The 25,642-nt window shown below is 39.3% G+C and overlaps 1 protein-coding gene and 1 pseudogene across 2 annotated transcripts in view; one reads left to right on the top strand and one right to left on the bottom strand.

Moving 5' to 3' along the window:
* ARID2 (AT-rich interaction domain 2) overlaps window positions 1-25,642 on the bottom strand; it is a 182,947-nt gene that overhangs the window by 3,499 nt on the left and 153,806 nt on the right. For both annotated transcript variants that reach the window (XM_032173775.2, XM_058426120.1), the window contains exons 17-20: window positions 11,893-12,031; window positions 11,716-11,801; window positions 10,243-10,366; window positions 10,062-10,153 (exon numbers count right to left, since the gene is read on the bottom strand). In XM_032173775.2, the coding sequence (XP_032029666.1) occupies window positions 10,062-10,153; window positions 10,243-10,366; window positions 11,716-11,801; window positions 11,893-12,031 (441 nt within the window). The remainder of the gene's footprint in view (window positions 1-10,061; window positions 10,154-10,242; window positions 10,367-11,715; window positions 11,802-11,892; window positions 12,032-25,642) is intronic.
* LOC116480426 (lysine-rich nucleolar protein 1-like) lies at window positions 21,792-23,185 on the top strand (annotated as a pseudogene).

Raw genomic sequence — 25,642 nt, 5'->3', positions numbered from 1 at the left:
TGGAGTAAAGATTGGAGAGAACATGAAAGATTTCAACTGATATTGCTCTATTTCTTAACTTGGACAGATAGTTTTATGAGTGGTTCACTTTGTGATAATTCATTGAACTTTATACTTCTGTTTTATATAATTTTATGATTTTCTTTAAAATTTTATTTAACAACTTTAAAAATAAAGTATGAAATTTCTAAGATCTTTCTGGAAAAGAAAAATTAGTTGTACAAATTGATTTAAAAATTTACAAAACGCTTTGGGAGGCTGAGGCAGGCCGATCACGAGGTCAGGAGTTCGAGACCAGCCTGGCCAACATGGTGAAACCCAGTCTCTACTAAAAATACAAAAAATTAGCTGGGCCTGGTGGCAGGAGCTACTTGGGAGGCTACTAATCCCAGCTACTCAGAAGGCTGAGGCAGGAGAATTGCTTGAACTCGGGAGGCAGAGGTTGCAGTGAGCCAAGACTGCACCACTGCACTCCAGCCTGAGCAACAGAGCGAGACTCCATCTCAAAAAAAAAAAAAAAAAAAAAAAATTTACAAAATATAAATAACTTTACAAAGTACAATCAGTTTTTCCCCACAATCAATGAATATTTTAACAAAGAAAGAAAAAAGACTTTAGTTTCAAAAAGTTAACAAAATCATAATATTTTTCAAACTGATAGTCACATGTTAAAAAGTATTCTTTTATTTGAATATTGCATGGATAAAACTAGAAAGAATAAACTGAAATCACTAGGATGATTTTAAAGTAAATAATAATTTCCTTTTTGATATAAATGTTTAATTTTTTGAGGTTTTAAAAAATTAAGCACTCATTTTGTTTTGATATAAAACAAAATATGCCTAATTTGTTTTTTTATAAAATGATATTCTTTCAACTTCTAAATTCACATGTTAGTTTTTTGAGATGATTTAACAAAGAATAAACATTGGGCCACTCTAATATCCTTAAAAGATAATAAAAATAATTTCTAAGCAACACTAGTAAAAACCATTTAGGATACAAATCAGCTTCTAAGAAAACAAGTTTAAACAAGTTTCTTTCCATTCCCTCCTCAAAACAGTACCAAGCGTAAAAGAAATTTATTTTTTGCCAGGTGTGGTGGCTCACGCCCGTAATCCCAGCACTTTGGGAGGCTGAGGCAGGTGGATCACTTGAGTTGAGGAGTTCAAGACCAGCTTGGGCAATACAGTGAGACATCCTCCCCCACCCCCCACCTTACACAAAATTAAAAAATGAACTGTTGGGCATGGTGGCCTATGTCTGTGGTCCCAACTACTCAGGAGGCTAAGGTGGGAGGACCACTTGAGCCCAGGAGGTTGGAGGCTGCAGTGAGCCATGATGGCCCCACTGAACTCCAGCCTGGGTTACAGAGCAAGACTCTTGTCTTGGGGGGCAGAGGATAAGTAAACCCCCAAATCATCAGAAATTTGAGGAATTACAAGGAAAGAGTAACCATACACAGACTGGGAAAAAAACTACAAAAATAGCGGTGTTAATATCCTCAGAGAGATGAGAAGACACCAGTAAGACCAGGATGTCATAAAATAGTAACAACTGGCAACCAATAAAGAGCTCTTAAAAATTAAGGAAATTTCCAGCTGGGCATGGTGGCTCACGCCTGTAATCCCAGCACTTTGGGAGGCCAAGGAGGGCGGATCACAAGGTCAGGAGATCGAGACCATCCTGGCTAACTCGGTGAAAACCTGTCTCTACTAAAAATACAAAATATTAGCCGGGCGTGGTGGCGGGCGCCTGTAGTCCCAGCTACTCCAGAGGCTGAGGCAGGAGAATGGCGTGAACCCGGAAGGCGGAGCTTGCAGTGAGCCAAGATTGCACCACTGCACTCCAGCCTGGGCAATGGAGTGAGACTCTGTCTCAAAAAAAAAAAAAAGGAAATTTCCAAAAAATAGATTAAACAGAGAGAAAACAGAAAGCTAAAAGAGAAAAAAGAAAAAGAAGCATACCAGAAAAGTTCCCATTACTGAAGGATATAAATCTCCAGACTGAAAGGACCCACCAAAATGAAATAATGACTTCAATGAAAACAACAACAAAACACCCACCAAAGACACATCATCATCCTGAAACCTCAGAATATTCCGAAATAGAGAGATCACAACAGTTTCTAGAGGGGGGAAAACAGATCACATACAAAGAAATGGGAACTAGAATGTCACTAGTCTTCTCAACAGCAAAGCTGGTGCTAGAATACACCAGAGCAATGCCCTCAGGTTTTTAAAGAAAAATGATTTTTCAATCTAGAATGTTATGTACAGCCAGCAACTATCAAGAGTAAGGGTAGACTACAGATATTTTTAGGCATGTAGGGTCTTAAATTATTGAAGGATATGCTTTTGCATGAAGAGAGTAAAACAAGAAAAGAAAACAAATGGGTTTCAACGAAAAGAGATTCAACATGGAGGTAATTCCTGAGAAGAGCTGTGTACCAGGTCCAGAGAGCAACCTGTCTAGACTGCAGAAGGGCAGTTTGCAAGCAAAAAAATATTCCAAAAATGAAAACTTGATAGAGGTTTAACAACTGTGTTTCAGTATGTGGACAGCTTATTGACGTGCTTGAAAGATACTGATTAAAATATATGGTAAAATCAGTATTAGGCCCGTAAAAAGCCAAGCAAAAAGCATGGCACTCGTGCTTTTTATGGGCCTAATACAGAGACAAAAAAGCTGGGTACAGTGGCTCACACCTGTAATTCCAGCCCATTGGGAGGCCAAGATGGGTGGATCACTTGGGGTCAGGAATTGAAGATCAGCCTGGCCAACATGGTGAAACCCCATCTCCACTAGAAATAAAAAATCAGCCAGGCATAGTAGTGGGAGCCTGTAGTCCCAGCTACTCAGGAGGCTGAGGCAGGAGAATCACTTGAACCCGGGAGGCAAAGGTTGAAATGAGCCGAGATTGCGCCACGGCACTCCAGTCTGGGTGACAGAGCGAGACTCTGTCTCAAAAAATAAAAATGAAGAGAAAGAAAAACATAATAGTATAGTACTTGGCTCAACATCAAACAATCCAACAATAATATCTGATTTAAGATTTAATCAACGACTGTGATGGAACAATAATATGATGAGGAAAAAGTAAAGTGGGAAGAAGAGAGGTTTATCCAATTTCTTAAAAGGGAAGTCAATAAATGTATAAAATTAGATACGTTAAGAAATAGTAACATAGACATATTATTTTGAAATAGGAAAGCAATTGCATTAGCTCAAATTGTTGCAGGCTCCCCCCTTGGAGGTGGGTAGGGGGGGTAAAGTAGGGAACTATTTGGTTATATATATATATAATATATATATTAAAATATACATAATATAAATAAAAAATATATATTAAAAATAAATATATATATATATATTTTTTTTCGAGATGGAATCTCGCTCTGTCACCCAGGCTGGAGTGCAGTGGCAGGATCTCGGTTCACTGCAAGCTCCGCCTCCCGGGTTCACGACATTCTCCTGCCTCAGCCTCCCGAGTAGCTGGGACTACAGGCGCCCGCCACCACGCCTGGCTATTTTTTGTATTTTCAGTAGAGACGGGGTTTCACCATGTTAGCCAGGATGGTCTCGATCTCCTGACCTCGTGAACCACCTGCCTTGGCTTCCCAAAGTGCTGGGATTACAAATGTGAGCCACCACGCCCAGCCTGGTTATAACTTTTATAGCACTTACTATTTTATTTTATTTTATTTTATTTTATTTTATTTTATTTTATTTTATTTTATTTTATTTTATTTTTTGAGACAGAGTCTTGCTCTGTCGCCAGGCTGGAATGCAGTGGCGTGATCTTGGCTCACCGCAACCACCGCCTTCCGGGTTCAAGTGATTCTCCTGCCTCAGCCTCCTGAGTAGCTGGGACTACAGGCACACGCCACCACACCCAGCTAATTTTTGTATTTTTTTTAGAGATGGGGTTTCACCATGTTGGCCAGGATGATCTCAGTATCTTGACCTCGTGATTCATCCGCCTCGGCCTCCCAAAGTACTGGGATTACAGGCATGAGCCACCATGCCTCACCTTGATTTTTTAAGATTTATTTTTTCTAACACCTTCATTGAGGTATAATTCACACACTATACAATCTATTTATCTGAGATGCAATCTTGCTCTGTCACACAGGCTGGAGTACAGTGGCATGATCTCAGCTCACTGCAACATCTGCCTCCTGGGTTCAAACCATTCTCCTGCCTCAGCCTGAGTAGCTGGGATTACAGGCATGCGCCACCATGCCCAGCTAATTTTTATATTTTTTAGTAGAGATGGGGTTTCGCCATGCTGGCCAGGCTGGTCTCAAACTCCTGACCTCAGATGATCTGCCCGCCTCAGCCTCCCAAAGTGCTGGGATTATAGGCATAAGCCACCGTGTCTGGCCCAATCCACCCATTTAAACAAAAATTCACTCGTTTTTAGTATATTCACGGAATTGTGCAACCATCACCACAATTCTAGAATATTTCCATCATCTTTAAAAGAAACCCAATACCCATTAGCAGTCACTTCCAATTTTCCCCAAATCCTTCCTTTGTTGTGTTTTAGTTTTTTTCCATTGTGGTAAAACATACGTAACATAAAACGTACTATTTTAACCACTTTTAAGTGTACAGTTCAGTGGCATTAAGTACATTCATACTGTTGTACAACCATCACCACTATCCATCTCCACAACTTTTTTTTTTTTTTTTTTGAGACGGAGTCTCGCTCTGTCGCCCAGGCTGGAGTGCAGTGGCACAGTCTCGGCTCACTGCAAGCTCCGCCACCCAGGTTCACGCCATTCTCCTGCCTCAGCCTCTTCGAGTAGCTGGGACTACAGGCGCCCGCCACCACGCCCGGCTAATTTTTTGTATTTTTAGTAGAGACGGGGTTTCACTGTGGTCTCGATCTCCTGACCTCGTGATCCGCCCGCCTCGGCCTCCCAAAGGGCTGGGATTACAAGCGTGAGCCACTGCGCCCGGCCCATCTCCACAACTTTTTCATCATCTCATAATGGAACTCTCTACCCACTTAACAGTAACTCTCCATTCCTGAACTACCCCCAGCCCCAGTAACCACTGTTCTACTTTCTGTCTCTATGCATTTGACTCTTCTAGGTATCTCATAAGAGAAATCATACCATATATTTGTCCTTTTGTGTCATGCTAATTTCACTTAGCATGATGTCCTCAAAGTTTATTCATATGTAGCATATGTCAGAATTTTTTCCTTTGTAGGCTGGGCTCAGTAGCTCACGCCTGTAATCCTAGCACTTTGGGGGGCCGAGGCAGGTGGATTGCTTGAGCTCAGAAGTTCAAGACAAGCCTGCGCAACATGGTGAGATCTCGTCTCTACTAAAAATACAAAAACTGAGATGGGAGGATCACCTGAGCCTGGAGAGGTCAAGACTGCAGTGAGCCATGATTGCACCACTGCAACCCACCCCGGGCAACAGAGTGAGACCCCGTCTCAAAGATTAAAAAAAACCTCAAAAACTCGTAGAACTGTTCACTAAAAAGAGTGAACTTTACTATACGTAAATTGCTTTTTCCTTTGTAATACTGAGTAATATTCCATTGTATGTATATGCCACATTTTGTCTATCATCGATAGACACTTAGGTTGCTTCCACACCAATTTTTGGCTCTTGTGAGTAGTAGCCATGAATATTGGTGTAAACATATCTGTTCAATTCCCTGCCTTCAATTCATTTGTGAATATACACAGAAGTGAGACTGCTGAATGAAACAGATAATTCTGTTTGTTTTTTTAAGGAACTGCCCTACTGTTTTCCACAGTAGCTAGGCATTCTCTATATATTCTGGATATTAGTTTCTTCTCAGACAGGTGACTTGCAATTATTTTGTCTAATTCTATGGGTTGCCTTTTTACTCTGTTGATAGTATCCTTTGATGTACAAGTTTTAAATTTTGAAGAAGTCCAGTTTGTCTGGTTTTCCTTTTATTGCCTGTGTCTTTGGTGTCATATCCTAAGAAATCACTGCCAAATCCAATATTATAAAGCTTTTGCCCTGTGTTTTCTTCTAAGAGTCTTACAGTTTTAGCTCTTGTATTTAGGTTTTATATATGGTACAGGGTAAGCGTCCAACTTCATTCTTTTGATGTACATATCCAGTTTTTCAAATGCCATTTGTTGAAAAGACTGTCTTTTCCTCATTGAATGAAGAATTGGCACACTTATGGAAAATCATTTGACCAAATATGTGAGGACTTACTTTTGGGCCCTCTCTTCTATTCCATTCGTCTCTATGGCTGTCTTTATGCCAGCACCATGCTGTTTTGATTATGTTAGCTTTGTAGTAAATCGGAAGTGGGAGTCCTGCAACATTGTTCTTTCTCAAGATTGTTTCTGCTATTCAGGGTCTCTTGAGATTACGTATGAATTCTAGTATGAATTTTTCTTTTTTTGAGTAAGATTATCACTGTATTTATTTTCCTATATTTTTTCCATAGCTTCAATGTTTTATCTTCAAAATGAAAAGAAAAATAACCCAAAATTTAGAACTGGATCATTTGGCCCTTTCTCTTCTTTATCTCCTCCCAGTTCAAAATGCTTGCATCTCTTAATGGCCAGCATCCTCTTGATCTGCTGTTAGGCTCAATACATTCCAGCCTTAGCATAATCGTGGTTTTAGCCTTTGTATTAGTCCGTTTTCATGCTGCTGACAAAGACATACCCAAGACTGGGCAATTTACAAAAGAAAGAAGTTTATTGGACTTCTAGTTCCACGTGGCTGGGGAGGCCTCACAATTATGGTGGAAAGTGGAAAGTACGTCTCACATGGTGGCAGACAAGAGAGGTTTTGCAGGCAAACTCCCGTTTTTAAAACCACCGGATCTCATGAGACTTATTCACAATAATGAGAACAGCACAGGAAAGACCTGCCCCCATGATTCAATTACTTTCTGCCGGGTCCCTCCCACAACATGTGGGAATTCAAGATGAGATTTGGGTGGCGACACAGCCAAACCACATCAGCCTTCTCTTGGAAAACCGGCTTTGTCTGCCCACCACAGCCACTCTGCTTCCATTCATAGCACCTCTTTCCCTGGGCATACAGGGAATCCTTGCCCTTCTCATACTGTGTCACTTTTGTCAGGCTGATGCTTGCCACACTTCTTACACAAGGTTCTTTGGGTTTTAGGTACATTGATCATCTCTGCAGCAGAGCTGCCCTGTCTATACGATGAAAACAGGAACTGCATCTGCAACCCTCACCTCGTGTCACTCACACATAACTGGATTTTTCTATTTTTTCAAAAATCATTGGGATGTTGACAGGCGTTGCACTGAATCTGTAGAATGCTTTGGTAATACTGACAGCTCACCTAAATTAAGTCTTCCAATCCATGAATATGAGAAATCTTTCCAGTTGTTTATATATTCTTTAATTTCTTTCAGTAATATTTTGTAGTTTTCAGTGTACAAATCTTCTATCTCTTTGGTTAAGACAATTCCTAAGTATTTTACTCCTTTTGATGCTATTGTAAATGGAATTACTGGCCAGGTGTGGTGGCTCACACCTGTAATCCCAGCACTTTGGGAGGCCGAGGCAGGTGGATCACGAGGTCAGGAGGTCAAGACCAAACTGGCCAACATGGTGAAACTCTGTCGCTATTAATACAAAAATTAGCTCGGCATAGTGGCATGTACCAGTAATCCCAGCTACTCGAGAGGCTGAGGCAGGAGAATCGCTCGAACCCGGGAGGCAGAGGTTGCACTGAGCTGAGATCATGCCACTGCACTCCAGCCTGGGCAATAGAGCAAGACTCTGTCTCAAAAAAAAAAAAAAAAAAAATTCCAGATCAGAACCCAATGAATTTCCCACCACCTGTCTATCAATCAAATACTTACTGAATGACTATCATATTGCCAACACTATGCCAGGCACTAAAGATACAAAGATCAAAATACTGAATCCCTACCTTCAAAGAGCTCATCATCTAAGGTGGTAACATGCAATACATGGGGCATTAGGGAATATGTACTGTGCTCCAGGTCAGGGTTAAGGTAGTGAGGAAGATGTCAGGAAAGGAAGCAGTAACTACTGAGTTGAATCTTAAAGGATGAATAGGAGGTAGAGATTATAATGTGTTGGGCACTGTGCTAAGTGTTCAAGCTACAAAGATTAATCAGAGGAAGTCTCTGCACATAGTTCTGTAAGGGAAGAAGCCACATAAAAAAACATTTTCAAAACAATGAGATTAAAAGTTTTAAGACAGACATGTTATAAAAATAGAGGAGAACAAGCTCAGTAGGGAAGGGGAATAGAGCAAAGGAAAGGCTACACAAAGAAACTCATGTCTGAACTGAATCATGAAGAATAAGCAGATATTCAATAGATGGGCAACGCAGGGAGGAGGGCATTCTAGGCAGGGAGAATAGTATGAGCATTGGAACAAAGGTACAAAGTGTGACTTGAAAGAGCCCAATGTGATTAGGAACTTGCATGTGGCTTAGTTTCACTGAAATGTAGGTTATGGAACAAAAAAGAGGTTAGAAGGGAAATAAAGTAAGAAAAGTAAAAAGAAATGTTATGAACTAAATCATGAAGATACTGGTATTCTCATATGGTTACTAAACCTTTACATTTCTTTTTTTTTTCTAAAAAAAAATTGGCTCAAGTGTTAAAAATTTTCTTGTTCATTTATACTTGATTAAATAAATATAGTAACATTTGTCATTGCACATACTTTTCAACTTTAGCTTTAAATGTTATTCACCTTCCACTTAGAGAAATCTTAAAACAATATAGTCAAATTCATTTTCTTTTTATAATTGATACCACTATTTTTATGCTTAGAAAATTCAGTTTAAAGGTCATTATAAAAAAAATCCTAAAAGACCTAAGACAAGGTAAAATAGGGGTGTAGGGAATAACTAATATGGATTCAAAATACATTAAGGAGATGGAACTAATATTATGTGAAAGGGAGTGCCTGAGATAGAAAGTGACTATCAGGAACACAAGATGCATCTGAGGACAACTTCGCAGAGAGGCAGCCCAAGACTGGTCAGTTGAAGATGTAGGAGGAATTCTGGAAAAGTAACTAAGGAAGACAAGGTATCGACAGAATATTCTATATTTGCTCTCTCACAAATTAATGAGTTATTCCTCCTGGTTTCTGTAGAGCTACAAAATCCTGGGTTTTCTTTTGCTTAAATCCATTGGAAAGTTAACTTTTAAAACTTCAGAGTATTTTTTTTTTTTTTTTTTTTTTTTTTTTGGGGGTGTCCCCCCGTTCTCCCCCCCTGGTTGCTTTGGGTAGGTCTATTCCCGCTAAATCCCACCCCCCCCCGCCTGCCCTCACCCCTCCCCCTGACTTTTTTTTTTTTTTTTTTTTTTGAGACGGAGTCTCGCTCTGTCGCCCCGGCTGGAGTGCAGTGGCGCAATCTCGGCTCACTGCAACCTCTGCCTCCTGGGTTCACGCCATTCTCCTGCCTCAGCCTCCTGAGTAGCTGGGACTACAGGCGCCTGCCACCACGCCCGGCTAACTTTTTGTATTTTTAGTAGAGATGGGGTTTCAGCGTGTTAGCCAGGATGGTCTCGATCTCCTGACCTCGTGATCTGCCCACCTCGGCCACCCAAAGTGCTGGGATTACAGGTGTGAGCCACCACGCCCAGCCAAAACTTCAGAGTATTATACACATACCTTAACATTATTTATGACATTGATGGGTATATGAAAATGCCAACTGTCAAACTGAATTTCATTTGGACTCCACGTGATTCAAATGATCAATTCCTTTGTTTTCCCCAATAAACTCCTAAGTTTCCTCTTTAGTAGAGCTGCTTTTTGTTCTAAATTCTGTGGTCAGTAAGACAAATTAACTTAATAAAACAACTTAAAAGACCACCTTTTGGTTGTTTTAACTTCTATTTATTTTTGACTTTTAAGAGCTCATCATGGCCTGACCTAGGCATAAACTTTTGGATGTATTTGCAAAATTGATGAGAAAAACAATGAAGAAAATACAGTTATCTAATTTTATTAACTTATATGTAAAAATAAAATAAACTAAATTCACTTTGGCTACAGAAAACATTACTCACCTGCGACCACATTCTGAATATTTACCAATATTTTTTAATATTAAGGCAGCTGTTAGTCGGATGTGTTTAGTTATTGGTCCCTCTTTTTCATCCTTAAAAAGAAAGGAAAAAAAGAAAGAATAAAGATCTAAATCGTACAGGACTCAGACTTTTACAGATAAGGGTTTCAAGGCATGCTTACTGTAAAATCTCGAAAGACAAGGTTTCTTGATCCTCTCCTCAGAGCCATAAGTGCAGCACTGGGATGATTCACAATGGCCTTTTGTGCTCTAGGAGTTGAGCTTGTGCCCCCTACAGTTGGCTGCCTAAATTGATCAGAGAGAGAGGGAGAGAGAATTAACATGATACTGCAGACAGACTGACAACTATGACCACGCTGCCAACCCCTTTAAGCTGGTTATTTTAAAATTGTGTTTACAGGGTGACTAAAGGTCCAATGGTCTAGCATTAATGTTTATGCTCTGTGACAGCCTAGGCAAAGGGGCACTTAGTATCAAGGTGAAGTTTCAAGTCTTTTATTTTCCAATCTATCAATTTTAAAGCAAATAGATGTTTCATCTTTAAAGTTACTGTATTGGGTAAGTATGCAATCAAGACAAATTCAACACAGCATCAAAGTTACAGCCTTCTCATCTTTGAATATAATGTGAAGATTTTAACAAAGACAAAAAGTCTACAATTTTTGCTACAAATTATTTGTAAATGGTACCTAAGAGTAAAGTAATATTACCCAAGAATGTACTGACACTGGTCATCCAAGAAAACATGGTATGATAACATGGAATTATGCTAAATACCACATTTCCAACTATTACTTACATATCTTAAATTTCATCATTATTTAACAATTTCAATCAATCCTTTCACTATAGTTCTGTTATTTATGAAAGATACAGAATGGAAGAACTGCAGAGATGATTTTATGTAAAATAAGACTCGAACTACCGTAGATTTCTTTTGCCAAGCAGATAAAGTGCATCATTATCTGTGTACTCTGGGGAGATAGCAATGGAGATGCTGACTCATATATGAGGAAACCCTATTTCTGATACTGTAACTGGCTACATGACTTTCAATATTTCTTTTCACATCTGAAAAGCGGGGGTATTTCTGATATATTTTTACTAATACTGAATATTAAATTATTTTAAGCTAATTCTGAATATTAAATAAGATAACTTGAAAATCTTTAAACTGTAAACTAGTGTTATGTTTATATATGTGTGTGTGTGTGTGTGTGTGTGTGTGTGTATATATATATTTGATAATGGCAAGATATGAAATCTCTTTGCCATTATCAAATAGATGATTACTCTTTTACCAGGAAAAAGAACCATACACAGTACTTTTAGTTTACAAAGCATTTCTCATATATCATCTGTCATTACTTCCAATGACTGACTAGTCTACAAAACAGAATCAGTGTTAGAGCTGAAAGGTAACTTACAGACCACATTGTCCAGCCAAAAGGAAAAGTGATGCCAAGAGAATCTAAGCAATTTGAACAGGGTCACATTGCTGGTTCATGGCAGAGCTGGACTTCTTAGAACCCAGGTTTCTGGTCTCCTAATATGCTAAGTTGTGTTTCATTGTTCTTGTGTTTTGCCTAGTTTCTTTTTGTACGTACAACAGGAAGTAAACTCATTTTCCTTACTTGGTAGAAGACTTCTGACTTCCTGCTTGTCCTGGTTCATCTTGTTTTAATCCTGCAAGTAGGGCATCCTTTGAACAGTGCTTATCCTTTTTGAGAAAGAGGAAGCAAGAGAATGCACATCAAAATCTTTAATGCAGTCAAATGAGTTACTGATCAAATAGTATTTAAAAAGTGTACCTGCAAGTGGGTAATAAAAGAAAACCGCTGTCGCTGAAAAGGCTCACAACCTTCCCAAAGACACTGCCCTGGATATACATCTTTTCCTCCATGTTCAGTTGCTGCATGGTAGAAAACCTGTGAGGGTGTCTGAAACCACCTATAAAAAAATAAAAGTAGTAGACACTTGGATGTATTCAAGTATATTTTGAAACTATTTCAAAAATTTCTCTGCTTATATTTCCAAGTGGAATCATCAGTTGTACTGAACACTTTTGGTAATTTGTTTTAACATCCCTTATTCATAATTCCCTACCTTCAATGAAGGCTGACTAAACATCTCTTAAAAGTGAATGAAATATCATTAAAAACACCATAGAACATTATCTTATAAACCAATACCATACTCTACTGTACTTTTATAAATTGCTCAAGCATTTACTAGATTTCATATTACATATAATAACTCAAGAATATCCAATCCAACAGTTCAAATTCTATAAGTTTTAGTAAGTCTGCCTTTTAAGTTCACATTTATATGTCTGTCCATGTTTTTAAGTCCCATCTCTCACTCCTCCAGCACATACCCTATGATGTCTGAGTGGGCAGGTGGCAAAGCACGCAAAACTGAAGGAAATCAGATTTTATTCTCCTTTATTAGGCAATATGGAAATGAGAGAGAACAGTGGAATCTAGACAGCAAAGAATGTATTAAAAGGCTTCAATTACTAATGAGTAACTCAAATATTTGTGCAATCAATATATTTTTTTTTCAGACAGAGTCTCGCTCTGTCGCCAGGCTGGAGTGCAGTGGTGCGATCTTGGCTCACTGCAACCTCCACCTCCTGGGTTCAAGTGCTTCTTCTGTCTCAGCCTCCCAAGTACCTGGGACTACAGGCACACGCCACTATGCCCGGCTAATTTTTGTATTTTTGGTAGAGACGGGGTTTCACCATGTTGGCCAGGCTGGTCTCGAATTCCTGACCTCATGATCCACCCGCCTCGGCCTCCCAAAGTGCTGGGATTACAGGTGTGAGCCACAGCACCTGGCCACAATCAGTATCTTTAAGATCTACAGCAAAGGTCTCTTAGGATTTGACTTTTTATGGCTGTCATATCAACATATCTATATTTGAACCAGTTTTTAACGTGTAACAAATATCTAGTATCCCAAATTAACATTCCTTCAGGAATGACTAATATTTTAAAATAAAATTTAATCAGAAAAGTAATTAAACACTGAATTATATAATACAATGTCAGAAAGAGTAAGTTATACATTTAATTTCCATCACATGCATCTATATAAATACCTACAAAAGTATATTGTGAGGCTAAAATCAGTAAATACATTTTAAGTTTTAGAATTTCGTTTAATTCTCATAACTCACAATGCTATTTCATTAATATGAAATATGATTTGAGTTCTGTTATACATACTAGTTATTGTCACAAGGAGGCATTTCTTGCTGTGTTAAGACATTACCTAAATACTATTAAATGATTAATTGCAATATAAAGTCTACACGCACGTGCACACATATACACAGAAACCAAAACCCAAATGTACTACTACTCACTATTCATAATGTCTGTTTCTAAACTATTTTTCAATATACAATTAATCAAGTTTATTTGCAACAATAAAAATGGTGAATGTAGCAGCCACAGGAAAAAGGATTAACACTTCCTTAAATCAATTTTAATTACTAAATATACACAACTATGTGTGTATGATTTTAAGACAACAGATATTTTTAAGTGTTCATTAGTCTATCTGTCCTCAGAGTCTATTTTTCTCTCCAATCTACTACTATTTTCTTCATTCCAAGTCTATTTTCTCTCTCTCGTCATAAAAGCTATTCATTGATTGTTGTGGTGGTTCAAGGTGAAGTTCTAATATAACTATGAATGAAGCTGGTTGCAATAATCACATGAAGGTGAAAAGTAGTTAAGGGTTCCAAATCCATTAAATGAACTACCTGAATTTTATTTATTTATTTATGAGACAGAGTCTTGCTCTGTCACCCAGGCTGGAGTGCAATGGCGCAATCTCGACTCAATGCAACTTCTGCCTCCCGGGTTCAAGCGATTCTCCTGCCTCAGCCTCCCAAGTAGCTGGGACTACAGGCACCTGCTACCACGCCCAGCTAATTTTTTGTATTTTTAGGAGAGACGGGGTTTAGCCATGTTGGCCAGACTGGTCTCGAACCCCTGACCTTGTGATCCACCCGCCTCGGCCTTCCAAAGTGTTGGGATTACAGGCATGAGCCAGCCACCGTGCCTGGCCGATACCTGAGTTTTAAAAGTTTATGTGTAATATTGGAGAGTTAAACTCTAAAGAAATGTAAAGCAAATAAATACTGAGTTTTCAGAACATTACGGATATTTATTGGATGGGTTGGGAGAAGTGTAAGTGATGAAGCAGAATGCTACTGTTTACTGTCATGTTTAGAAAACTGTTCTTAAAACTACTCCAGCAATCACCTCCACTCCCTATGACCAACCCGCAAATCATAAACAATATGTTCATTTAAGGGAACTGGGAAAATTCAAGAGTATCCAAAAATAATAAAAATAAAAATTACCTGTGATACAGCCAAGTATACTAAAACGCTAACATTTTAGTATACTTTCTTTAAGCCTTCTCTGAGTATGTGTTTTTAAACAAAACTGGGACTGTTACTGATATAATTTTATATACTGCTGCCACTCCAGGGTAATATGATACCTTTGCACAAATTATTATTGTTACTATTATTTGAGACAGAGTCTCACTCTGTTGCTCAGGCTGGAGTGCAGGGGCACAATCTTGGCTCACTGCAACCTCTGTCTCCTGAGTTCAAGTGCTTCTTCTGCCTCGGCCTCCCTAGTAGCTGGGATTACGTGCACCACGATGCCTAATTTTCGTATTTTTTTTTTTTTTTTTTTTTTTTTGAGACAGAGTCTCACTCCGTCGCCCAGGCTGGAGTGCAGTGGCGCAATCTCGGCTCACTGCAAGCTCCGCCTCCCGGGTTCACGCCATTCTCCTGCCTCAGCCTCCCGAGTAGCTTGGACTACAGGCACCCGCCACCACGCCCGGCTAATTTTTTTGTATTTTTAGTAGAGACAGGGTTTCACCGTGGTCCCAATCTCCTGACCTCGTGATCCACCCACCTCGGCCTCCCAAAGTGCTGGGATTACAAGCGTGAGCCACCGCGCCCGGCCAATTTTTGTATTTTTTAAGTAGAGATGGGGTTTCGCCATGTCGGCCAGACTGGTTTCAAGCTCCTGACCTCAAGTGATTCGCCTGCCTTGGCCTCCCAAAGTGCTGGGATTACAGGTATGGGCCACCACGCCCAGCCCCTTTGTACAAATTAAAACAATACTCTTCCTTAAGATACTTTATTGCCTTGTGCTGAAAAATTGTTGTAATAAATATACAACATATCGCACATACAATGTAACTGATTCCCCCTTTGATGTGTACAACCACAGGCAACAGCTCTGAGCAAAAAAGATTCCTCTGAAACTCATTTTACTCACTGAGAATCTAGTTTTAAAGATGGGTGTGAGGCTTAAATTTGATGATATGTATAAATCTATTTGGAAAATAGTAGGCCAAAAATAAACATGAGCTATTGTCATCATGATCAGTAATAGTAGCAGTAGTGGTGATAAGGGGTAGTGGAGGTACTGGTAACGTCTTGTCTCTTCACCTGCCCATCTTGTTAATCCTCTACTCTGAGATCTTCTCCACAACTATTCCAAAATTGCCAAGCTTTGCTCAGTAACGTTTGGTCCACCTTCAAGTTAATGGCCTCCATTAGCAAGCAACACTCACTATTGCTCACAACTAATTTTATTCATTTCTGCTCCTGAAAATATTCTCCATAGAAACTGCCTGCAATTCAACTTTGGTTACATACTGAATTTCAACCTTATTTTAGAGCTTGTCTTCCTCTGTACTTGTATTTGTAAATTTAGAGACAATATCTTACATTTATGTCTCTGAAAAAAATGTTTATTACTGAAAAAATAAGTTTATTTCATTAGAGCTTTTTTTTTTTTTTTTTTTTGAGACGTTGTCTCGCTCTGTCGCCCAGGCTGGAGTGCAGTGGCGCGATCTCGGCTCACTGCAAGCTCTGCCTCCCAGGTTCGTGCCATTCTCCTGCCACAGCCTCTCAGGTAGCTGGGACTACAGGCGCCCACCACCACACCCAGCTAATTTTTGTACTTTTAGTACAGACGGGGTTTCACCATGTTAGCCAGGATGGTCTCAATCTCCTGACCTCATGATCTGCCCGCCTAGCTTCTTTAACTTTCTTCTGTACATTAGATCTTCAGTCATTATTCATCCTTTCTTTCCCTTGGATCTCAGCCAAATGTAGCTACTATTTCCCAGGTTAACTCCTTCACTTATATATTGGTGAGACAACCAAGTTAAAAGGGCTCCTCAGAGAATCCTGACCAGCCTCTGCACTGGGAGGACGGGGTGGAGCCTCGGGAAGTGCCATTTGCAGCAGGGAGATGCCTGGCCACTCCTCTTCCTGTGTGGTAAGCTGGGATTCAATCTGTGAGGTGGAAAACCTGTTAGCAGGACTCCATCTCACTTTGCTGAGTTGTTTTTCCTTTTCCGTTCTAATCCAGTAAATTCCACTCCTCACACTTCTATGTGTCTATGAGCCTAATCTTTCCTGGTTGTGTGAAAAGAACCCGGTTTTTCCCTACAACATTGGATTCTATTGTGTTTCTTCCTAAATTATCCCCTCTTTTGCATCTTTTATCTTTTCCTCTCTTCTGAATCCCACACTTAAGTATATAAAAACAAATGTTATTCTAACTAGAAGCGATAGAAATAACGCTTTTTCTTTGATCCTGCTACTTTTTCAAAAGAAAGGAACCAGAATTTATCAATATCTGGCAAAACAATGCAAAATGTAATATTTACTTATTGTAACAAGTTTTTGACACTTTTCTCTCAGTCATTGGCGATTTAAAAAAATATATATTTTTCAATTACATCATCACTATAATTTATAATAGTTGGTCTCCTGCTTATTATTTAAATCACTGCAGTGAAAGCTCAGGATTAGCTTCTATTCTTCATTTAATTCCCCTTCAGCCAAATTGTATTTTCTTTTATTCCAGTGAGCTGTTTGGTTCAACTGAGCAAATATTCACATAGGCTACTAGGTACAAATTTCCTGAAATGAAAACCCATTTTCTAGGGAGAAATTCAAGCCTGCCACAGGAATGTGCACAAGTAACAAGGAGCTGAATGTTAATCACCAAGACAATGGGGAAAATGTCTCCAGGGCATGTCAGAGACCTTCATGGCAGCCTCTCCCCAGAGCCCTAGCAGGAAAAAATTATTTCCTGGGCCAGGCCCAGGCCCCCCATGCTGCCTGCAGCCTAGGGACTTGATGCCCTGCATTCCAGCTGTTCCAGCCATGGCTAAAAAGGGCCAAGGTACAGCTTGGGCTGTGGCTTCAGAGAGTGCAAATCCCAAGCCTTGGCAGCTTCCACGTGGTGTTGAGCTTGTGGGTACATAAGAATCAAAAACTGAGGTCTGGGAACCTCCACCTAGATTTCAGAGGATGTAGGGAAACACCTGGATGTCCAAGCAGAAGTTTGCTGCAGGGGCAGAGCCCTCATGGAGAACGTCTGCTAGGGCAGGTCAGAGCCCCCCACAGAGTCCCCACTGGGACACCACCTAGTGGAGCTGTGAGAAGAGGGCCATCATCCTCCAGACCCCAGAATGGTAGATAAATGAACAGCTTGCACCGTGCACCTGGAGAAACTGCAGACACTCAATGCCAACCCATGAAGGCAGCTGATGGGGGGGACTGTATCCTGCAAAGCCACAGGGGCGGAGCTGCACAAGGCTGTGGGAGCCCATCTCGTGCATCAGCGTGACCTGGGTGTGAAACATGGAGTCAAAGGAAATCATTTTGGAACTTTAAGGTTTAATGACTACCCTATTGGATTTGGGACTTGGATGGTGCCTGTAGCCTCTTTGTTTTGGCCAATTTCTCCCATTTGGAATGGGTATATACACTCAATGCCTCTATCCCACTGTATCTGGGAAGTAATTAACTTGCTTTTGATTTTACAGGCTCATAGGTGGAAGGGACTTTCCTTGTCTCAAATGAGACTTTGGACTTGGACTTTTTGGTTAATGCTGGAATGAGCTCAGACTCTGGGGGACTCTTGGAAAGGCATGATTGTGTTTTGAAATGTGAGGACATGAGATTTGGGAGGGGCCAGGGCAGAATGATATGGTTTGGCTGTGTACCCACCAAATCTCACCTTGAATTGTAGTTCCCATAATCCTTACATGTCATAGTAGGGACCCAGTGGGAGGTAATTGAATAATAGGGTTACCCCTACACTATTCTTGTGATAGTGAGTGAGTTCTCATGAGATCTGATGGTTTTATAAAGGGCTTATCCCTGTTTGCTCAGCACTTCTCTCTCCTGCCATGTGAAGAAGGACATGTTTGCTTCTCCTTCTGCCATGATTGCAAATTTCCTGAGGCCTGCCCAGCCCTGCAGAAGGGTGAGTCAATTAAACCTCTTTCCTTTGCAAATTACCCAGTCTTGGGCAGTTCTTTATAGCAGCATAAGAATGGACAATACAGATAGTTTCATTTGGAGTTTTCTTATTTACTCAACATCTTGGCAGGCTATTTTTCTTTAGTGGCCAAAAAGTATTCCATATCCTTCTTTATAGCCTTCCTGCTGAAACAAACGAACAAACTCACCTGACTTAAAATGCAAGGGATTTTTTTTTTTTTTTGCAGGAATATTCTAGTTAAAAAGATGGCACATAAATGTTAATAAATGCACATAAATGTATAAGTGAGACTATACATCCAAAAAATTCATACTGCAAACATATTTTAGTTTTAAAAAAGGCTCTATTATCGGTTGCAGAACCATGAACTTGTATCTCAACCCTTGGCATCTGTTTTAGATATATAATATTCTATGGCAAAAGAAATATCAAGGGCAAGCATTATTATATATTCAAATAAGAGTAACGAGCTGCTAAAATTTTGGGGAAAAAATATACCAACAACCTTGGTGAGAGGCTAACCCAACTTTATTTTATCTAGTTGCAAAAGTTCAAAATAGAAAAAAAGTACTAACTTCAATATTAAAGAGAAATTAATTTATTTCCTTAATACATGATGAAACATTATAAATACAAACTGGAAAACTGAAAATCAGTACTGGTATTCTTGGAAACAAAATATTGCTGTTCCTACAAGAATGAATTCTCCAATCTCAGCTTCTGTGCTACCGTCAATCCAGATTAAAAGTCATAGGTGGGAACAACTGATTGACTAGCGTAGCTGCCAAAGGCAATAAGGGGGGAAGCAAGTATTTGGCCTTCTTGGGGGGCTTTTGTACAAAGATGGGTCCTGCCTCCTAGTAAGACTGAAATTGTAGGAAATGTCCCAAATACAGGAAGGCGTTCATATGGAGGATGATCCGAACCAACTGCCCTCAGTTCTGACTCCTTTCCTTTCCTCCTAACAATTATTACAGGAAAAGATTTCTGTGTTTGCTCTTCGACCTTCCCACATCAAGTGCTATTAACCCGCCGGTCTGTGAAGCAGTCACTTATTTTACATAGTAAAATATAAAAGTGAATTATCAGGGACTTTGTTTTAAAATGTTTTTAAAATGTGTACCTGCCAAACAAATATGAATATTGGGCTGAAACAGTAGTTCACATTTGAAAAGTGCTATGAAAGCTGATTTGTACAATTCAGGTATTATAACAATGTTGTTTTTTTTTTTTTTTTTTTGAGACAGAATCTCACTCTGTTGAGCAGGCTGCAGTATGCTGGCATGATCTCTGCTCACTGCAACCTCCGCCTCCCAGGTTTAAGTGATTCTCCTGCCTCAGCCTCCCAAGTAGCTGAGATTACAGGCACCTGCCACCATGCCCAGCTAATTTTTGTATTTTTAGTAGAGATGGGGCTTCACTATGTTGCCCAGGCTGGTCTTAAACTCGTGACCTCAAGCAATCCGCCCACCTCAGTCTCCCAAAGTGCTGGGATTACAGGCGTGAGCCACCATGCCTGGTCAACAATGTTATTCTTAATAAGCTAAACATAAACTTGGAGATAAAATAAAAATAAGTGATGATGTGTGTTATCTGTGTGGTTTTAATGAAATTAAAAAAGCATACCAAATAATTTTAAACTTTTAAATTCTAGCTTAGACATTCATTCTTCTCTTTGAAAGATATGCTAGCACATCACTTCACACTGTTCTTGACAAAGCTGCACATAGCACAAAGTACCTCTCTACTTGAACTTCTGTTTGCTCAGAACTTACTATGTATCTGGCATATTCACATGTATCATCTTATTTGATTTCCATGACTGCTCTTCGAACATAAAATTATCCCTTTACTGCTGAGGAAGTGTGCTTTCAAAAAGTAACTTTTCCAGAGTCATACAGCTAAGTAACAGAACTGGGATTTGAAACCTGGTATGTCTAACACAAAAGACCTGATTTTTTCCTTCTATGTGATAATACATAATTGTTTACTCAAATACTATACATGGATGTATTACTAGGTAAAAATGGGGTATACTTTTATATACAGTATCTATGATATCATACTGGCAAATAAATTCTGAAAACGTACTAGATAAGAGGTTAGCATTGGTATATAATTCTCCTTATTCTACACGCAAGTTTCCAAGGAATAAATAAGGTTTGTTTCTTTGTTTTTGTTTTTGCTGAACTACATACTAGATTCTCACCCTAGGAAATTCTTTTCCCAACTATTGTAAATATTTGATAACAAAAAGGTCTTCAACATGATTTGGCAAATTCTTCTCAGTTATGTAACCTTTTGGCATTTGATAACATCTTTAAGTAGTCAAATTCTTTGGTATTCAATGTTTAAAATAATAGAGCAAGGTAAAAATTCTACTACTATGTGTGGTAGAAATCAGGGTATTTCCTAGTTAAAAAAATTATTTACGGCAAATCAGTAGTTAAGGCCTAAGGAACACATATTTCTCAAACTGATGTTACCAAAAATAAATTATTAAATGAAATTGATCTCACATTTATGAAGGCTCATTAGTTCAAATTATAAGGATGGTAATATCAGCAAAATATCTAGTATTTCTAGCGCTCTCACACAAAATATTTTATCAACCTAGAAACAGCAAGATGACGACGACTTGTTATCCTGACAATTGAAAATGCAAGATGCCAACAGGCTAGGTCAGTGAAGAACTGATGACTTTAGAATCAAGCTAGGTTAACTTCATTCATTTAACTTAGTCAAAAATATGTTCGTTAAAAGCATCTTATGTGCAAGGCATTGTGCTAATACCATAAAACTTCAGAAAACAACATATAACCCTCCGAAGATCTCTTCTGGTTTTATGACCACAAAATTGAGACAAATGATGCTACAAAACTAATTTCAATTTGTTTCTCCCACTGACATTTAAGTGAAGCTATCGATCAATCTAACTACCGATTAATTTCAACCTAAATTGGCAGTTTACCTAAAATTAAGCAGTATTTGCTAAGGCATGTATGTTATCATGAATTTTAAAATTCCACTTGGATATTTTACTCTTTCAAGTATTTTCACATTATCAAGATGGCAGTTTTATGTGTAACATTCAACTAGTCTTTAGATACTTCAATACTTTTGGAAGAAGTAGAAGTAATCATGTAAATCAATCTACCTTTGTTCTAGAATACAAATTCTAGCTACCTGTAAGTTTTTAATCACTTGCAAAATATAGTGAAGTTGGTGTCTGTTGTTTTCAGTAATTTTCTGTCAGACAAAGCATTATTCAAACTTTAGCCAGCTCAGTACAAAAGTCTTATTCTGGGACTTCTGGGTCATGGTGAAGTAGGCTCTCACCGGGAGGCAGAGAAGTTTGACTTATGGGAATAATCACCAAGGCCCACAAAGTAGACCTGGGCCTTGGGGTCCCAGAGAAAAAAAGAAACAAGGTCATCAAAGAACTGGAGACTTAATCTCAATTTTAAACAATGACAATCATTTTGTTGATGTTTCTCCCGTAAGAGCCACATCCCGCTCTAAGAGTGTGGTACAAGCGCTGACACCAGAGATGCCTCTAGTGAAAAAAAAGACGAGCCTTAGCACCCTAAGGAGCACCTAGAACCTGAGGCCATGTTGTGTGACAGATGGACAGGGAAGTCACCCAGCCCCAGGAAGCAAGCAGGCGCTTGGCCACTTGGAGTTCCTCAGCGGGGAGAAGAAAAAGAAGTGACCTCTGGCATGTTCCATGGCTCTGGGGTGAAAACCTCCCCAGATCCCAGACACAGTGAGGAGGAGACCAGAGTTGGCAAGAAGTTCAAAAAACACAAGAGGGGGAAAAAAAGGGGGCCCAAGACCCCAGAGCCTTCTCAGTCCAGGACCCTTGATTCTGCAAGGAAAGGAATGTTGCCTACATTTGCTCAGTGGGGAAGGAGGGCAAGGAGCAGGAAGCCTTGGGGCAGAACGGAAGCAGGGGAGGCCCAGGGGACACAGTGGTTAAGTGAAGAAGACAAAAAAATTCACCAGAAGGGAGACACCCTCCTAGGCCACACCCCAAGCCCTCCAGGTCCATGAAGTGTAGCCTTAGGATACGAAGTAAAAAGAAGCCAGTCAAAATTGAGGCTCCAAAATACATCGCAATATGTGATGGCCCTAAGGTCACAGCAAAGAAGAAACTGAAGTCCAAGAAAAACAGAGCAGCCACTCACTGAGGACGTGCTCTGAAAAGGACAAAGAGGAAAGAGAGTGGGGTAGCAGGAAACTCGTGAAAAGAGAAAACAGACAGACACAGAGGTTATGTTGGAAAAGAAAGGCAACATGGACAAGGGGCACACGGAACAAGTGAGGTGGAAGGCCTTGCAACAGACTGATCTTTAGCTGGGCAAAAGAGAAGCTTCTGAAACCAGGAAGTGGACAGTAACCCAGTTTGGCCAGTGGGATACTGGTTTTAAGAACAAGGAACAGAAATGGAAATTTCTCAAACATGGGTGGATTAAAAAATCTGACCCCTTCATTCAGCTGCCCCGCTAGCATGACTGTAAGGCCCAACATGACTCTCAGCAAGAAGGCAGCAAATAGCTTGCAGCAGAACCTGCAGCAGGACTACAACTAGGCCATGAGCTGGAAGTTCAACCTAGGAGCAGGCTTTGGCTTCTCCAATGCCTCAAACAAAATCTTTTATATTGGCAGGAATGCTTCCAAGTCAAGTTCAAAGATTAAACTCTAGTGTTGTGTCCCCCCAAACAGCCAAAACTGCATTTATATTCAGTTGTGCAGATGAAAGCCATCTGACAGTTGTCTTGAATCCAACACCTGCAAAGATTAAGGACACTATCTTGATAGGCTTGGACAAACTGGGGTGGGGGCAGAGAATATGTCAATGGCTAAAACTTCCTGTTTTATGTATTTAACATTCCATGCCTGTTTGAGACATCAGCATGTATAAATAACATCTGTTAAGTGTTGAGCGTGTGCTAGACACATACTCAAGTGTTTTCCTTGCATTAATGTGTTTAATCTTCATAATTATAAAATGAGTGCTATTATTATCCCCTTCTTATCCATGAGGCAACTGAGGTTCAGGGATAAAGTAATAAAATTGCCTGGGTCACCCGACAAATAAACAAACAAAAAAATTATTCTGGCTTGTACAGTAGGAGTAATTACACCTTACAATAGGAACTTTAGGAGGAATTGTAACTGTATAAGGTTCAGTAGGAACCCGGTGATTTGAACCTCAACATCACTTGGGTAGATTTCCTGGGCAGTTGGGGAATTATCAATTTTACCAGTACCAAGTAAAAGTCCCTGGTTCATAGACAGACAAGTTTTCACACAGGAAATACTTGTTTAGAATATATCTGAAATCCTCTATATTCCTGGTTTGACTTTCAATAATGCAATTCTAAATATAAATATAATGTAGATTTTATTCCTCTTAAGGGAAAATAATTTTCATCTTTCTGTAGCAGTTTTTAACGAGAAATCTATGAGGAGCAATAGATTCCAGAAAAGTGTTTTTCAAATGTCTTTTTAGCAACAGAATCTTCAAACAAAATATTACTTAAAACCCCTATATATAAAACAAAAGCAAAACTCCTATGTTTAAAGGCAAGGTAGAGGGCCTTTCTTAAACTTTGCCTGACACCACTTATTCAAAGAACACTGTAGCCTAGAAAAATAAAGTCCTAAAAACACTGAATATAAACTCTTGACTACTCAAAGGCATCAAGTCCTTTTCTCCAATTACACAGAATTTAAACAGCAATTCATTGATATTTTTAAATAAAGGACACTTTTGAGGGAGTCTCAAAAATGTTTTATACAATCACACATTATTTATACATTTCAAGGATAAACTAATAGTCAACATTGTGCTTAATGATGATAAACAAGGATAAAAGATAATGATGAGGACTTCCAGTTTCCTTTCAAACATGTAAAAAGCTGCAAGTCCTGATGACTGATTATCAGTCCTGGGACTGATTCCCATCCTCACAACAAGAAAAAAGATGAACAAACTGAAAATTTACAACTCCTCCTGGATCTGTCAGAGAACTGAGGTCACAGGGCAAACTACCACTCTGAAAGCTGGAGAGACCCTTGAATACAGAGAATCAGCCCTTCTAGCTGGAGCCAGTAACTTGCAGGAACCCTTAAACAGCAACTGACAAATTGCTAATCTTCACAATTAAAAACTCCTTGGGGCGGGAGGTCAGTCTCTGCAGAGAATCCACACTTTTGTGTGAATTACCTTCAGAGACCAGGATCTCACAGTGAAGACTGAAGAAAAATTTCTCCCTGCTTCGAGGAATGGAAGGGGGTTAGTAACCATTTCTAATATGCCCAGAGTGTTCTCTTCACCTTACAAAGGTCTATCTCATGAAAAACGACTTTACCAGAGCCTTATCTGACCTACAGGAAAAGCAATTAGAAAACCCGGGCCCTCTCTAGACTTTTCGTCTTACATAGGAGAAAAAAAATAAAGGCTGAGAAACTTACCAAAGTCGCAGCCCTTAGATGAAGGCCCACTTTTTAAAAGTGAGATTTAATCATAAGATTATAGAATATTTCACCTCCCCATTACCTTACCATCGTATCAACAGGTTTCCAGTATAGTATAACGGTGTATTAGAACTGAGAGAGCTACAAGATACAGGCTATATCTAAAAAGGAGTTTCTAAAAAAAATCCAACAACAACAAAGGAAGAAAAAAGAGGACACCAGGGAATATTGAAGCTTCTGACACCTACAGCTACAGCAAACATTAAACAGCCTAACTTCTAGCCAGATAAGCATAAAACCTCATGCCAAAGGCTATTTACCTCAGATGCTTAACTGAAACATCCTGTCTGACTTTCAACAAAAACTGACAAGGCATGCCAAAAGTATAAAAACAAACAACCCCCGCCCACTGCCACACACAGAGTCAGAAGAAGAGGCAAAGCTAACATTAGAACCAGACTCAGATATCACACAAATTTTGACGTTTTCAGACTGAGAATTTAAAATAATTATAATATGCTGACTAATGGAAAAAGTGAACATCAAGAACAAATGGATAATGTGAGCAGAGATGAGATGCTAAGAATAAAAAGAAAATGCTAGAAATAAGAAAAAAACTGTAACAGAAATAAACAATGTCTTTCATAGACTCATCAACAGACTGGATACAGACAAGGAAAGAATCAGTGGACTTGAAGATGTAAGATATGTCAACAGGAACTTCCCAAAC

This window comes from Hylobates moloch, unplaced genomic scaffold (assembly GCF_009828535.3).
Source record: "Hylobates moloch isolate HMO894 unplaced genomic scaffold, HMol_V3 SCAFFOLD_13, whole genome shotgun sequence".
NCBI lineage: Eukaryota > Metazoa > Chordata > Mammalia > Primates > Hylobatidae > Hylobates > Hylobates moloch.
This window is presented reverse-complemented; position numbering and strand designations above follow the sequence as displayed.